At 38.6% G+C, this 18,843-nt stretch overlaps 1 protein-coding gene across 1 annotated transcript in view; it reads left to right on the forward strand.

Annotated features, from left to right (window-relative positions):
* The window catches only part of LOC138295495 (calpain-8-like), a 175,505-nt gene that overhangs the window by 124,791 nt on the left and 31,871 nt on the right, over positions 1-18,843 (forward strand). The window contains exon 13 of the mRNA XM_069233836.1: positions 7,054-7,119. Within this exon, the coding sequence (XP_069089937.1) occupies positions 7,054-7,119 (66 nt within the window). The remainder of the gene's footprint in view (positions 1-7,053; positions 7,120-18,843) is intronic.

Genomic DNA, 18,843 nt, shown 5'->3' on the forward strand with positions numbered 1-18,843 from the left:
ACTGCACAGCATGGGCTGCAGTGGCTTATACTACACACCTGGAATGGTTCAACCTGTCAAATCTTGTCAACTCCCACAAACTCACAGTATTGTAGGTATTCAACAACTTTGTTATAAGCAGTTTGACTCTCCGAATATGCTTGTAGATGTACTCAAAGGCAGAACTAAATGATTATTCTGGGTTAGGATCGGATGTGAACAACCTTATTGGGGCACAAGGTTATAGCATCCATTTCAGAACATCCTCATTCACCACTCCTCATCCTTACTTCTCATCCCTATTACTCATTCATCACGCATACTTCTCATCCCTGCTTCTTATCCATCATCCCTACTTCTCATCCCTCATTCCTGCTTCTCATCCCAACTTCTTGCCCATTGGCCCCACTTCTCATCCATCATCCCTGCTTTTCATCCTGACTTCTCATACATGATTCCTACTTCTCCTCTGTCACCCCTTATTGTCTTCCTTCATCCTTCCTTCTCATCCCTCATCCCTACGTCTCATCCATTATCACTGCTTTTTATCCATCATCTTCACTTCTCATCCCTATTTCTCACCCATCAGTCTTCCTTCTCAGCTCTACTTCTCGTCCATGACCCCTACTACTCACCCATTATCCTTTTTTCTCATCCTAACTTCTCATCCATCACTCTTACTTCTCATCCCTGCTTCTCATCCATCATACATCATCCCTGCTTCTTAACCATCATCCCTACTTCTCATTCCTATTTCTTATCCATCTTCCTAACTTTTCATGCATCATCTGCTATCTCTACTTATCATCTATCAGTCATCATCCCTACTCTTATCCTTCATCCCTACTTCTTATCTATCATCCCTACTTCTCATCCATCTTCCTTACTTCTCATCCATCATCCATACTTATCAATCATTCATCGTCCCTATTACTTATCCCTACTTTTCATCCATTATCCCTACTTCTCATCACTACTTTTCATCATCCCAATGGCCTATCTCTTCTTCTCGTACCTCATGCATCATCCCTACATCTTATTTATATCCTTCAGTCCTACCAACATACTTTCAGTGTTGTGAAACTCTGATTGGTTGGCAACAGCCAATCAGAGTGAAGAGAGAGGGCTGCATTCTATTGGTCTAGCCACTGAAACAACAACCTGAGAAGTTCGGATGAGAAGTAGGGATGATGAATGAGTAGTAGGGGAGATGGGTGAGAAATAGGGATGAGTAGATAGGGGGCGTCTGGTGAGAGGTAAGGAATATGGAAAAGTAGGGTTCAGAAGTAAGAATAATAGATAAGAAATAGGGATGACGGTTGATGTCGAGACGGGGCCACTCACCTGAAAAGCAGGATGTCTGTAGGGGTGAGGGTATCCCCCCTGACCTCCTGGAACACCTCTCTGCACTTCCTGGTGGGCACAGAAACCCCTGTAGGTGTCCCAAAAGGAAAGGGGGAGTGGAAGAGAAAGAGACAAAACACTGCCACGTCTTGCCGGTCCAGCCAGGCACCCTGTATCTTCGGGGGCAGGCCATTGTTGACAGAGTGATAGTAGAGGTAGTGCACTCAACTTCCTTGAAACTGAATCTCTCTTTCTGATTTGGGCACAGGAGCGGTAGAAGATCACCGAGATGCTCCTGCACCTTTAGTACTGCGATACTAGGGCTGGCTTCACAGATTTTCACTTTTGCGCACTATAATTAGAACTGTGGTTGCACTTATCATGCACAAGAAATATAAACAAAGGCATTAATTATATCACATATAACTTTCCTGCATGCATAGGGTTAAACTAAAAGGAACAAAAACAATCCAAGAAATACAAATGTCCACTCTGGGTTTAAACAGTTAGGGTGGCACAGTTTGGTTTGGTTTCACTGTGTGTGTGAAAAACCCTTCAAAAGCAAATTTCTCAAACCTGAAACATAGGCATGAATGACACAATTTAAATCCAAGAGTTATGCTATTAGAGAAAAAAAAGTCACGTAAATGCTCTTTTATAATTGCCCTGTCACTTTTTGTAGTATTTGAGCTCAAGCAGATTTCCTGAAGCACATTGAGGCAAGTAACTACAATAATAATGTAGAAAATGTTCAGAAATGCATTTGTCTCTTCAAGAGAAGCACTCTGCCAAAATACGAGGTCTAAAATACACCAGCTGTTCTAGGAAAGCGCAGTGCTCAAAGAACAAACTCCCTGGAGAATACTAGTCACTTAGCTGCAGTCTTTTCCGGAGTGCTGGAGGAATGCCTAGTGTCAGCTGGTACAGGAACGAAGAAAAGAATTGCCTCAAAAGTCCTGAATACAAGGATGACTGCAGGGGCTGGACTGCCAAATCAGATGCTGAGATCAGGAAGCAAAACAAAGCCAAGCAGGGAGGCATGCTTCATTCTGCTATTTATAGCCAATCGGGAAAGCAGTTGAGTTTCCACATGTGGATGAGTCACCACACCCAATTAGAAGAACATGTCTACACCACACCCAATTAGAAGCACATGTCTACACCTGCTCACATTAGCAAACAAGCATTGGTAAAACGAGCATTCAAAAAACCAATTGTGTAACACAGCACAATTTGTGTACTTAGAAACATGACGGTTAAACCAAGAACAGAGATATGATTTAACCCTAATCCCTGTGGATGCTGACAGATAACGCAGGAGTCACCTTGGGGATTCCTAACAGTTGAGAAGTAGGTATGGTAGATGAAAAGTAGCAATGACGGATGAGAAGTAGGGATGAGAAGCGGGATGATGGGTGAGAAGTAGCAATGATGGATGCATAGTAGTGATGAGAAGCAGGGATGGTACAAATGGATGATGGACGAGAAGTAGTGATAAAAAGCAGGGATGATGAATGAGAAGTAGGGATGATGGGTGCGAAGTAAGGAAGCTGGATCAGAAGTACAGATGAAGTATGAGATATAGGGATGAGAAGCAGGGATGAGGGATGAGACGTAGGGATGATGTAAGTTAAGTATGTAAGAAGGGTGAGAAGTGGGGATGGTAGATGAGAAATAGGGATTAGGAGTGAGAAATGAGGATGTCCTCAAATGGAAGCTGTACAGGGGAAAGGCCTCTTTTACAGGTTAACATTTTCTCATATAAGATAATGTTTTGAAGGTGCTTAAAATGTACACATACAGAACTGTTCACGTGTAGATATCGACATCTGTAAGTTTTTTCTACTGCAAGTAGTCTAGGGAGTCTGCAACAGTTGCAGAGTCCCAAAGCCTCTCTGAATTTGGTCTGAATTCCAAAAAAGTCTGATATTTTCTCAAATCTAGATGTAAGCAGATGGGAGTACGTTTCTGACTTTGAACCATGGACATTTATGAATCATCTTGATGATATGTGATCCCTCAAATATCTCAACCCAAGATAACACCCTGATTTTCTTATTTATCGCTCTGAGATGATTTTCAGCCAGATTGTGACACTTATAGCACGTGGTCAGCCAAGGGTTGAAGCTGTGTGTCCCACATACGTAGATGTTATACCATACTCTCATATGCCATGACTGCATGCTTTTAGCTATAGATGCATTAACAAATGGGAGGCCCATCCATCCCTACACAATCAGATCCCACTAGAAACATTCCAGGACATGAAAAAAGAAACACAAGAGTATAGCAGTTTGTGTCAGCTGTCTGCTCTTTACCAGTGTGATTAAAAGAGCTATAACTAAACATGTCAAAAAGATTGAGCTATCGGGAGATTCGGTTCTATAGAAATGGGATCTTGTGTTTCAAAAATAAATGGCTTAAGCAGGGTTAACTGATGATTCACTAATCCACAAACCAAAACACAAAACCACAAAACACTTAGGATTGGCAGACATACAACTAAATGCATCTTTATTCTGGGGTTCAAATGAAAGCCCAGAATGGACTCAGAGGGAGCACACACAATTATTGAAGGTCGCCCTTTAGATTCTGAGGATTTTTACCTCAACTAGGCAATGTGACAGTAGACAGGTGGTGCCTTAGCTCAATCACAACCAGAGTGTATGTTTTTAGGTTTGAGACCAATATTGCATAGTTTGCATTATCGATCTCAAAATCAGTCACAAGCACAAAGTATCCAGTACTGCTCTCAGTACTGGTCACATACAGGGCCAGTTCTAGGGAGGTGCGAACAGTGCTAGTGTACCGGGTGCTGATTTTGGGTGGGGGCGCTGTGTTTGCAGGTATATCATGGTTTTAAAAACACCTGCTGCTGCGTTCCTTGCCTTCAGCAATTTTCAGGCATCAATAAAAATTTCTAGAATACTCTGATGATTAATGTTCTGCCTGGAGAAAGACCAGAGTTTTTTCTAGTGGAAGGTTTAAGGTTGCACAGACGTTTAATATGCCTGCTGCAAAGAACATGTCCCATGTACATCACAGAGTGTATATAATGCAAATAGGTAAGTGGGTTACTGCTTTTGCCAGAGAGATCATTTTGTTACTTGCAATTTGCATGCTAAAATCCTGATATAGAACAGTAACTGTCATCAAAGAACTGAATGCATACTGCAAGGTATAGATTAGAGCTTTTTGTTTTTTCCCGTCTTTCATAATCCTAATGTTGCAAAAAGGGTTCATTTCGGTAGAAATCAATACTTATTGTTTTCAAGAACCCCCATCCATAGTGTTACATTTTCAATTCTTAGTTTGTGCTTCTCCAGACCAAGCACTCTTAAACTATACAGCCTACCAGTATGGCTGACACGTGACTCCTTCACCTTGTAGTACTCTATCTTATGTAATATTTCTTATACCCTGATTTACACACCTATAATTGATCGATCACATACACATAGTTTTTTTGTCTTTCACAAAAAAAGGAGTACAGAGTCAGATATACTAAAAGACTGGTACCAAAAAGTCAGAAACTGCACACGGACTATGCAGCCAGTCTTTAATTTTGTGATGCATCCTATGGACTAATAGGGTATATCACAAAATCTCCACTCAGATGGGGTCACAGAATGACCTGCCTAATGAATATTAATTTGTGATCAACTGTGAGGGTGTAGCCTGACTTCCTCTTCTCTGATGTGGTCACTGTAGTAGATTTCCCTCATAGGATAGATGCATTAAATGTGTTTTGGAAAACCAGGGCACTGTGAAGTTTAAGGCATCTCCAGTCTGAGTGCATGTTTTTATGTTAGATGATGCTATACTTAATGCTTCCCTCACACCCACAAGACTCGTGTAACTAAGAATCTGCTTGTTAGTTAAGTGTTTGGCTACAACTGTGTTCAGGAAGACTATTTATAATTATTGTCTACTGTTTTGCTTCTAATTTCAGAGCTGGTTTTCACGTTATGGAATTTGAATAGGGCACAGTCTGCCATTAGTATAGCCATGTGCTGTAGGATCTCTAGAAGTGCCTCTTCACAGAGGCCTGAGGTTTCCATCACCGAACAGACTCTGAGTCATCTATGATGATAAGACAAGGGTGTCCTGTACTGGTCTGTGCCTAGGATAAGTAGCATTGTCTTCTTTATTGAGCCAAGGGTTGTAATGTCATATTAATGATGACTGGGGTTTGAGCCTAGGGTGAAAATATCATATTCATGGAGTCCTGGTGCCCTATTACACATAGGACGTACTTTCTCTCTTTGCGGCTGATGCACCTTAAAACAAGTGTGCCATGCGCAAACAGAGAAAGTGCGCCATATTACCTTGAATCCGCTACGCCCAGGGCAGCCATGAACTCGTGCTGCCCTGGGGCAGTGCATTCAAGTGAAAAACTGAGTGGCTACTTTAAAGCCATTCTGTGTTTCACTGTGCAGGTGGCAACCCACCTGCACTTTTAAAGGGAATTAGGGATCCCCTTCCAGGCGGGTGCAGTGAGTGACTGTACCCACCTGCAGGGAGATGTTGCCGGTGGTCCAAGTGTTCCTCTTTCCCCCCTTCCAGAGGACTGCCATGGGGAGCCTCCTGACTGCTTCTTTGCCTCTGCACCCATGTCTGTAACACATCGCTGGCACACAGGCAAAGGGATTCCCTCATTTGCATGGGGTCACGCCTCCATGCAAATGAGGGAACACTCTCTGGTGATAGTGCTGGAGCTGCATGTGCACCAGAGCTATCTGTATTACAGAAAGGGCTGCACAAGCATCACTGGCCCTTGCTGTTATACCAAAGTGCCCCGGGGGCGCGCAAAGCGGGCACACATGCCCTTGGCATCCCCTGGACACTTTACATAATACAGCAGTAGAATGGCGATGTCTTAATCATCAAGCCAAGGGTGGCAATGTCTTATTAAAGGAGTCCAGAGTGGCACTGTATTATTTATCAATCTGGTGTGGCAACGTCTTATACCTCAAGTCCATAGTGGCAATGTGTTATTTGCAGAGTCCAGAGTGGCAGTGTCTTATTCATGGAGTTGAAAGTGGCAATATACTATCTAGAACACATAGGGTGGCAATGTCTTATTCCTCAAGCCCATAGTGGTAATGTGTTATTTACAGAGTCCAGAGTGGCAGTATCTTATTCATGGAGTTCAGAGTGACAATGTATTATTTATCAAGCCTAGGGTAGCTATGTCTTATTAACGGAGTTCAGAGTGGCAATGTTGTATACATTGAGGCTAGGATGGCAATCTCTCATTCATTGAACCCAGGATGACAATACCTTATTCATGGAGACCAGGTGGCAATGTCTTATTCCTAAAGCCCATAGTGGCAATGTGTTATTTGTAGAATCCAGACTGGTAGTGTTTTATTCATGGAGTTGAGAGTGGCAATGTATTATCTGGCACACCTAGGGTGGCAATGTTTTATTCCTCAAGCCTATAGTGGCAATGTGATATTCAAAGAGTCCACAGTGGTGGTGGCTTATTCATGGAGTTCAGAGGGGCAATGAATTATCCAGCACACCTAGGGTGGCAATGTCTTATTCGATGAGCTGTGGTTGTGTGTTTCTACTCTACATCACTTTCATGGTGACAGCTGATTGACAAGGAACTCCACTGCCTCACTTGTTTCATGGGATTAATGGACCGACTTTCAAATCTGCAGCTGGTGCACACCAAGGGTGTGCTGTGAAGATGCCCCAAACTAACATTTTTTTCCTCTGCAGCCCCACGAATCTGACTCCATCAATGACAAAGAATTCAAGAGTCTGTTCCAAAACCTGGCGGGGCAGGTAAGAGGATCCGAGGAGATGAAGGGCCAGTAAGAAATGTATGCGTTGAGAGGAGCTTCAGTGGAGGGGAATGTTATCATCAGCAGTACGTGTGCCTTCATAGTGCCTGAAATGGAAAGACATGTAGGGGCTTTGTGTGGGAAACAAGAAAAAGAAGTAAAACATGGCCTTGACCAAGTTATCTAATGTCTGGACTCATTAAAGGTGCAAAACACATTTATTCTATTTTATTATCCCTTCATTTGACAATCGCTCAGCAGATTTGTGGGGATTTCACCACAAGGCAAACACCGACACATTCTTGATGCTGGGGTTTGGCCGGAGGTGATCAATGGTTTTGGTTTCTTTTTAATGGGGGTTTCCCCTGTTAATCCTGCTCCCCTCTCCACCCTGCCCATGGTCATTTCTCCAACTGCAGATATGGCATTAAAAGAGATGTGATGAAGTCAGCCTCCACGCCCTGTTAAATAACCATAAAATGCATTACAGCTTATTTTTCACTAATATCTAGATTCTCAAATTAAAGGGCGTGTTTCCTTGTGCTTTTCACTGAAATAAATATGGCTACTCCAAAATAGTCCCTCTCCCCTTTGGACTGCTGCGGGCTGAGGCGATGCAGTGTGCCAAATAAGGGATAAGTTGTCTTTTAAAAAAAAAAAAAAAAGAAAGGATTTTATTCCTGGCGAAAATAAAATCAAACAAGAGGAGTGAAGTTTTAAACATTCCATACGTCCTCCAAGCATGCCTGTCCAACTCTTCAAGCATTGCATTGATTCTATGTCAGGACCGTAGGCTCCGATTATGCTTCTGTTTCTATGCTTTTAATTTTTAGCAGCCAATCAGAAAACAAAACAAAACATCACTTCCTGTGACAGTATCTCATGACTACCATAGAACCTAGCCCTATATAAACCCCTTAGCGATACAACTCCTCCTCTTTCTTTGCTGCTTCGCAGCCAGTTAAGTGTCTTTTATCGATATCTGAATGTGTTGTTGCTGCAGGACGCGCATCGCGTTTGAGCACTTTTGTAATTTCATAGACGCTCACCTGCACTGCGCTCCTGTTTCATTTCTGTGTTGTACATTTGTGCTGTTACGATCTGATGCTGCCAGTCCTCATCGGGGATTCCTTTTGCGTGTCTTTGGTGGGAGTGTTTACCTCACCTTTCATTAACAGTGGAGCGGGAGCGAGGAGAGCAAGGACAGCGCGTCTTGCTTGATACGATGTCCTCCTTCTATTTTTGGTGTGCCTGCTTCGGGCGCATGCACGCTTGGGTCTGACTCAGTCAGCTTATTCCCCTGGGGCTTGGAACTTGAGTGAGATGCATGATTTGTCTCCTGCAGGTTTTTTCACACAGCTCTCCGTCATATGCCCGATTGACTGTTGCTATTGGTCTGTAATAATTATTATTAGGCTCTGCCTTGCTGTAATTCCACTTTATTAGTGGAATTTTCTTTATTTAAGCAGGCCTCCCTCCACACTTTACTACTGGCTTGGGGCCCTGCCTGAGCATATTAGCCTGCTTTGAAGTTGTCAGCTTTCTTCCCCACTTCATTTGAAGATCCTATTGGCAGTTTCCTCTGCCCATTTTAAAAATTCGCACATTTGTGACCTGATACTTTACACCATGGCTGGTTATGAAGGAGAATCTTGGGAAGGTACATTTTATGATGACCCTGTGGGGTCGTTTGAGCAAGACTTTGTCTATGCCCTCGATGCTGGTGTTCGGCACACTGTCAACGTGGTCTTAACCCAAGCCATCCAGACGATTAATCATCACTTATTGGATTTCGCTGAGCAGCAGGACTGGGCCCCACATTCTAGCAGCCAGGAAGAGCTGCCATTTTCGCAAGACCCTGCTGGCTCAAGTTCTGTTGCGAACCCTCACCAAGCTGATTTTGAACAAGTTGTACAATCCTTGACTAAGGAGCACGGTTACTCACCCTCACAGTCCCTTCATCTAAGAGATGAGAGTAAGGAGGATTCAGATTCCTTGTCTTCCTCTAACAACCCAGGATAAGGACTCTGATTCTCCTCCTCGTAAGCGTAAAGCCAAATCTTGGCACACTCAATCATCTTCTCAACCTCTGAAAGTACCCACTTTTGAACCAGAAGATATCGTCCACCCTAGATCTTCCTCCTGGACTCTGCCTTCGGAGGTGGCCGAGTACGTTCAGGCACACATTCGCCATTGTTTTGACAAAGATGTCAGGTCTCGGCTGAGATCTGAATGTCCTAGACCTGATTTTCCCTCAAATGTTACTGAGACTCCGGAGATAGATCCCACCCTGGTAACCTACCTTAAGAAATTCACCAAGGACCCTAAAAAGGGAATAAATCGTGCCTGGCGAGGTTGGCAAGACAGGCTCCTCGATTTCTCAAGCCCTCTCACCAAGATCTTGGTGCTGGGTTTTCAAGCTAAGGCATGAGGTACTCCTGTTAACCCCGAAGTTCTGGTTGGTTGGGCCCAGAGAGCCTTCTGCTTTCCGGGAAACGTAAACTGTGCCATCTCGAGTGAGCGGTGGCGCTCCATTTGAATCAAGATGGATCCCAAACTGACTGATCTGGCCTCGTATGAATCAGGTCCCTTGGCGCAGGGACTGCTTTTTGGATCTCCTTTTCTCAAGGAACTTTCGAAGTTCACCTCCACTTATGCCAACCTTGACAAGGCCCAAGGCTCCATAAAAAATGTTCTTTGCCCACTTTTTTCCAGGCCGGACGGTACAGAGGGTGAGCCTTTGGCCGCAATTATTATCAAGGCCCCCCACGAGGTTCCTACCAACACCCCAGGAGGCGATATCAGGATTCCTCCTCAACCTTCTACCCCACCAGGTCCCGTGGAGGTCACAATTGATTCCGGAGAGGAAAATCGATGGAATCTTACACCACCTATCAGGAGCCCAATACTACAGGTTAGACTTATTTCATTTTCAGAAGTGATTCTGGGGGGCAGGACTGCTTTGTTTGTTCACAACTGGCAAAAGGAATATGACACTAAACCACTACTACCTAAACAACTACTACTTAAACAACGACTTCCCAACACCGAAAAAACCTATAAAAGGAATTATTTTACAACGAAGTTTAAACAACGAAAAAAAACATTAACTAAATTATTCCTGAACAACGAACACCTATTTAACGACTACGAAAACCACTAAATCACGAATATTCCACTAAACCACTACTATGTAAACCACGACTACCTAAACAACGACTCCCCAAATAACTACTACCTAAACAACGACTACCCAAAAAAAAATTACCTAAATAACGACTCCCCAAATAACGAATACCCAAACAAACTACTACCCAAACAACGAATACTTAAACAACGAATCCTAAAATAACTACTACCCAAACAAACGACTAGCCAAACAACGAATACTCAAACAAATACTACCCAACACCGAAAACGCCTAAACACCTAATATATTTAAAACGAACTCCAAACAACGAAAAATATTAATAATTAATATCACAACTAAACAATAACGATTAATAAATAAAATATTAAAACCACTACAGTACCACGTAAAAAATAAACGAAATCGAAAATAACAATATATGTCCTACATACAAAAAACAAAACATCACAAAAATCCAAAACATATAAACACCGTTTTAAATCAAAATAAATAATACTTAAATAATTATAAAACAAACACAACACTAAAAAAAAAAACTACATAAAACGATAGTCCTACAACACTTTCTACATGACCCATGAAGTACTTCCTCTACTAAACAAACGAGAACGAACATAAAAAAAAATACAAACTACAAAACAAATACACTCCACAATTATATATATCTAACATCACAAACGAATTCATAATAAAAAAACACATCGAAAACACATTCAATTTACAAATAAAACAATACTTACAAAAACACATATAAATACCAACGACCTCCATTTTCTACTCATTACTACACCGAACAACTTACAGAGAAGACGAGCATATCACTACGGAAAAGAATTAAAATATAATTTATCCAACACCGCCATCTACTGAGATAACAAGGTAAAATATCCATAAATAAATATAAAGAAATTTACTAACCTATACCACAGCTAAAATAATATATAACTAATGTACCTTTCATACTATTTTCTTACAGGCATAAATATCAAGAATCTGACCAAAAAGATAAACACCACACCTTCACCCTCAAAGGTAAACCATTACCATTATTCAAAAACAATTTCACTAAACCATAAACAATTGCATTAAAAAAATTGTTAAATAACGAATACCCTAATATAATTAAAATATATATATAAAATATTAAATCTACAAATTAGTTTAAAAAAAAAATAATTCACCTAATAAATTTAACCAAAAAACAAATATTATTCACCAAATTTCAAGCCTACTAAAAAAATTACTTCTAAATCAAAAAAACTAAATAATTAATAAAACAAAAGAATAAACTAAATAATACACTCTTTCTTATTTCTTAGAGACTCCAAGAACCCAAAAAAACACCAGAAGACATAAAAAAGTGAAATAAATCAATAAAAAAAAAAATAACATCTGAAATAAGAAAATAAACTCAAAGTAAGTATAATATTTTCATTATAACATACAACCAGAATTTCTAGTTAAATAAAACTAAACAAACATTCTTATTCAAATACCCCTTAACTTAACACCAAACACATAAATTCAATAAAATTAAAAACACTTCACAAACACAGTACATATATTATATAAAAAAATAACTATTACAACTCCACCAAACACTTACCTCTAAACAGCTGCTGGACTATAAACATAAATAAATTTCACAACAAAACACCAACTTCCAAAACAACTAGTACCTTAACAACAAGGACAGAACACCAACCTTGTTCTTACTACTAATAATTTTACCACAAATGCCTTAACAACAATATTTCATTGTAAAAGCATTCTTAATAAAAGCATTACTAATAATCACCATTCACCCTACATCCCTCACCCCACCCCCCCAACCACACCCCAAAACCTAAAACCCCCTGACCCCCACCCCTCCCCAAAACCAAAAACACCCCACCCCCCCCAACCCCAAAACCTAAAATACCCTAACCCCCACCTCCTCCCCAAAACCAAAAACCCCCCACCCCCCAAAAACCTAAAACACCCTAACCCCCCACCCCGTCCCCAAAACCAAAAACACCCCACCCCAAAACCTAAAACCCCCTGACCCCCAACCCCTCCCCAAAACCAAAAACGCCCCAACCCCCAACCCCACGCCAAAACCAAAAACCCCCTGACCCCACACCCACTCCACAAAACCAAAAACACCCCACCCCCCCAACCCCACCCCAAAACCTAAAACCCCCTCACCCTCCACCACTTCCCCAAAACCAAAAATGCCCCACCCCCCAACCCCACCCCAAAACCGAAAACCCCCACCCCTCCCAAAACCAAAAACGCCCCACCCCCCAACCCCAACCCCACGCCAAAACCTAAAACCCCCTGACCCCACACCCACTCCCCAAAACCAAAAACGCCCCACCCCCCAACCCCACCCCAAAACCTAAAACCCCCTCACCCTCCACCACTTCCCCAAAACCAAAAACGCCCCACCCCCCAACCCCACCCCAAAACCTAAAACCCCCTCACCACTTCCCCAAAACCAAAAACGCCCCACCCCCCAACCCCATCCCAAAACCTAAAACCCCCTGACCCTCCACCCCCTACCCAAAACCAAAAACACCCCACCCCCCCAAACCCACTGCAAAACCTAAAACCCCCTCACCCCAACCCCCTCCCCAAAACCAAAAACGCCCCACCCCCCAAACCCACCCCAAAACCTAAAACCCCCTAACCCCCCACCCCCTTTCCAAAACCTAAAACCTCCCACTAACCTAATTACCTCAATAAATAACACACAATCACCAAATATAAAAGATAACAAACCACCTACACCAAACACTTACAAATAGAACACATTATATATTAATTAACTTACTAAGTAGTAAACTAAATCCACCACAAATTTAATAATAAAAACTGCAAACTTCTTTTAACCTATTTCTTTTATATTATTTACAGATATTTCACAAATGGCATTGCAAGGAGAAGCAAGTTACATAACCTCAAGAACCGGAAACCAGCTACTAAAGTATGAAGGTTATCTTTATTGCAGACACAAGGTTGTCAACCTCAGGAGCCATTGGAGATGTGTACAATTCTACTCTTCACATTGTAGAGGCAGAGCTGTAACTCTAGAAAACACAGTTTTTAAGACATCAGATCACAACCACTCTGCCTCTGCAATAGAAATTGAGATAAGAGAAAACATACAAAAAATAAAAAACATTGCACACACCTCCAATGACTCCTGCGGACAAGTTATAAGGGAGGTAGTACAAAATATTCCAGTACAGATTTCTGGTAGCATGCCTTCTGTACCAAACCTTAGGAGAATATTTCAACGAGAAAGAATGGCAAGTAATCCCCAACAATTAACACCACAAACCTATGAAGACATTAACATCCCCCCAGAACTAACAATTACCTTCTCCAAAGAAACTTTCCTCATTCACGACAACGAAAACCCTCAAAAAAGAATTTTAATATTCAGCACAACATCCAATTTACTAATCCTACAAAATAGTGAAATTTGGATGATGGATGGAACTTTTAAATCTACACCCCATCCATTCACTCAAATTTACACCATACATGCCACAAAAAATAACACTACAATCCCCCTAGTGTATGCATTACTACCTGATAAACATCCCTCTACATACAATGAATTTATATCAACAATCAAAATCAAAACATTAAATAAAACACCTAGAAAAGTAATACTAGATTTTGAATTATCAATGATAAATACAATACTAAAAATATATCCACAAACCCAAATTCAAGGATGCTTTTTCCACTTTTCACAAGCATATTGGCGTAGAATACAAAAATCATCCCTAAGTAGAGAATATTTCTCATATTGCATACTACAATTTGAATTAAAAAAACTCACAGCATTATGCTTTGTACCACCTACAAAAGTAGATGAGTATTACACCGCAATAACAGAGTCTAACTATTATACACAAAATGAAGACAAATTAGAACCCTTACTAAATTACTTCGAAGAAACCTGGATTGGACACCTAAACAGATCTGGTCGCAGACGAAAGCCAAGATTTCCAATAGAATGGTGGAACTGCTACCAAATCTGTTTAGAAGGTGGTGCAAAGACTAATAATGCCATTGAAGGATGGCACAACGCCTTCAATAAAGTAATAGGTAAACCCCACCCAAACCTGTATCATTTTATGGAAATTTTGAAAAAGGAACAAAGTTTCCAAGAAATGAGACTTGCTCAATCACTGTCAGGTAGCCTGAACCCACGCACAAGTAAAAAAAGCAAAGAAATGACCGAAAGAATTTTGGCAAAAATACAATTTGATACAATAACACCATCAGAGTACCTCAACAGTCTAGCATATATTCTACATTACTAACAACCACTAACCTACTGAAAAATTACTTGCCAGTTCTAAAAAACACCAAACACCATCAATTAAATTGGCATTTTTCAAATTTTTTTTACACTAAATTTACCCAACAAAAATTGTTCTTACCTTTCAAGTTTTCATGTCTTTATCCAAACATGTGATGCTGAATACATCTTCTTCATTAATATAGAAAGAAGCATCTCATACTTAGAAAAGAAAAAAAAAAACATTAGTCATCCAAAAACAAATTAAAAATATTCATATTGCATGGATGATAAAAAAACAACTCTATATACTATAAAAACAATGAAAGAAATAAAATATAATACTTTACCAAACCAGAAATTCGAGAAATATCTAAAAAACGTAAAATACCAAATATACTTTTTTTTACCAAAAAAAAGTACAAAAATTAATCACTTACTAACCAAAGCCACATCATTATTGAAAACATTAACTATCAAGAAAAAGACATGAAAACTATAAAAAAGAAAATACTACTAACACAAAATAAAAAAATAATCACAAAACCTATTACAATGAAGTAAAAAAATATTTCATAAACCGAACAACTAACTCCCTCAAAAATCCCAAAACTAAATTTATCAAAAAAATATACAATTCTTTCCAACTACTACAAAAGCAGTATAATCATTTCTAAGATAAAACACTGCTAAACAACTTTGTTTACTTTTACGAAACCACTATCGTATTCAAAAATATACGATAACAAATAATTAAACATAAGAAACATAACAAACACCGAAAATCTACTACCTACCTTATAACTACCTCCGACAACTATTTCTGTAATAAAAATACCCTACTGCATACTGTAAAAAAAATTATAATCCCACTTACCTGAACGAGGTCTCCGCTTCCATCCTATCTTGACCGCGACGCTCCACCGACTGAATACAGAAGGCGTCAAACAACGTAAACATGGAAGAGCACTAAAAATAGAAAACAGACTATTTCACTCATAGACTATAATAGGGAAAATAAGAAAATACCACAGAAAATAGATAAAGAAATATAAAAAAATAAATAAAAAAATTCTATAAATCTGTAAATGTCAAACAATAATTTAAAACTTTTTTTTGCATTTTTTTAAACTTGATTATGTTCAAAATAAAAAATATATAAAAAAAATGAATGGTATGTTTATTTTAAAAAAATTAAATTTACATGAAAAAAAACATTATTGCAAATGCAAACATTTCTAACACCAAAAAAAAAAAATTCTATATATAATCTACAAATAATTATTTAATTAATTAATTTTTAGAAATAATATTAAGACAAATTAATATATGTATAAAATTATACATCCAAAAACATGATTAAAAAATATGAATAATATTAATTACATCAGATAAAAAAAAATCAGCAAAATAAAAAACAAAAAACATTTTAACAAATTTTAAAATTCACAATTTCTTTTTTAAATCTAATAAATATTTAAAATAAAAAAGTAACATTATTATATTCCAAATTCTACTACACCAACTACTATACTATTAAAAAATAAAAAATAAATTTTTAAACATAACTATTTTTAAACAAAATTATTTTTACACCTTCAATAACAACAACAAAAAAATACAAAACCTAAAAATATAACACAAAAAAATAATTCACCCATAATAAAAAATCAATACATATCCAAATCATGATCCACCAATAAACCAAATTGCATACCCCAAAAAATAAATAACATAAAAAAAAAAAACTCAAACATAGAAAAAAAAAACTAATCATAAGAACAATACCCCAACCATAAACCCTACATCCCCTATATCCCACCCCTAATTCTAAATATACTTTCAATAAAAAAAATAAAAAAAATAACCAAATACAATAAATAATACCAGACTACTAATATACTTCCCACCCATAACTCCTAGATCCCATATGTCCCACCCCTAAACCCACAACATAAATTCCAAATTTTAATAAAATACAATAACTTAAATTAATACCCAAGTATTAATACACTTCCCCACCCATAACCCCTACATCCCATATATCCCACACCAAAACCCACAACATAAATTGCAAAATTTAATAAAATACAATTACTTAAATTAATACCCAAGTATTAACACACTTCCCCACCCATAACAACCACAACCCATACATTCCAAAAATTAAACCACAATATACCCTTAATAAAAGATAAAAAAATACTTAAAGTCCTAATAAAATACTCAAATATGAATATACTACCCCACACCAATTTCACAAAACAAAATAAAAATACCCAACTATGTAAATTAACACCCAATTACTAATACACTTCACCACCCATAAGCCCTACATCCCATATATCCCGCACCTAAAACCACAACATAAACTACAATATTAAAAAAATACAAGTATTGAAATTAATACCTGAGTATTAATACACTTCCCCACCCATAACCCCAACATCTCATATATCCCACCCCTAAACCCACAACATAAATTACAACATATAAAAAAACACAAGTACTTAAATTAATACCTGAGTATTAATACACTTGCCCAACCATAACCCCTACATCCACCATATCCCGCCCCTAAACCCACAACATAAATTACAACATATAAAAAAACACAAGTACTGAAATTAATACCTCAGTATTAATACACTTCCCCACCCATAACCCCTACATCCCACATATCCCGCCCCTAAACCCACAACATAAATTACAACATATAAAAAAACACAAGTACTGAAAGTAATACCTGAGTATTAATACACTTCCCCACCCATAACCCCTACTTCCCACATATCCCGCCCCTAAACCCACAACATAAATTACAACATATAAAAAAACACAAGTACTTAAATTAATACCTGAGTATTAATACACTTCCCCACCCATAACCCCAACATCCCATATATCCCACCCCTAAAACCACAACATAAATTACAACATATAAAAAAACACAAGTACATAAATTAATGCCTCAGTATGAATACACTTCCCCACCCATAACCCCTACATCCCACATATCCCGCCCCTAAACCCACAACATAAATCACAACATATAAAAAAACACAAGTACTTAAATTAATACCTGAATATTAATACACTTCCCCACCCATAACCCCTACATCCCATATATCCCGCCCCTAAACCTACAACATAAATTACAACATATAAAAAAAACACAATTACTTAAAATAATACCTGAGTATTAATACACTTCCCCACCCATAACCCCTACATCCCATATATCCCACCCCTAAACCCACAACATAAATTACACCATATAAAAAAACACAAGTTCTAAAATTAATACCTGAGTATTAATACACTTCCCCACCCATAACCCCTACATCCCACATATCCCGCCCCTAAACCTACAACATAAATAACAACATATAAAAAAACACAATTACTTAAAATAATACCTGAATATTAATACACTTCCCCACCCATAACCCCTACATCCCATATATCCCGCCCCTAAACCAACAACTTAAATTACAACATATAAAAAAACACAAGTACTTAAATTAATACCTGAGTATCAAAACACTTCCCCACCTATAACCCCTACATCCCATATATCCTGCCCCTAAACCAACAACATAAATTACAACATATAAAAAAACACAAGTACTGAAATTAATACCTGAGTATTAATACACTTCCCCACCCATAACCCCTACATCCCATATATCCCGCCCCTAAACCAACAACATAGATTACAACATATAAAAAAACACAAGTACTGAAATTAATGCCTGAGTATTAATACACTTCCCCACCCATAACCCCTACATCCCATATATCCCGCCCCTAAATCCACAACATAAATTACAACACATAAAAAATACAAAAGTACTTAAAATAATACCTGAGTATTAATACAATACCCCACCCATAACACCCACAACCCATAGAATCCATTACTTAATCCACACAATATACTTTAAAAAACTAAACATATAATAATTAAACCCTAAACAAATAAAAAACAAAACACAAAACTCACTTTAAAATTCATCAAAAAATAATTCACTTACCTTAAAATTAGTTGTTGTGGCATTAGTTGTTAAGGTAAAATCGTTGTTAAACCAGTAGTTGTTCAAAACTTCGTTGTTAAGACCCAGTAGTTCTTCAAGATTCGTTGTTAAAGCAAGTAGTAATTCAAACGTAGTTGTTAAGGTTGTTTCCCGGCAAAAGATCACTCAGGACCCCTGGGTCCTGGAGTCTATCCAGGGGTTCAAGCTGGAATTTTTCGATTTCCCTGTTCAGAGAGT

The sequence above is a fragment of the Pleurodeles waltl genome, chromosome 5, assembly GCF_031143425.1.
Source record: "Pleurodeles waltl isolate 20211129_DDA chromosome 5, aPleWal1.hap1.20221129, whole genome shotgun sequence".
NCBI lineage: Eukaryota > Metazoa > Chordata > Amphibia > Caudata > Salamandridae > Pleurodeles > Pleurodeles waltl.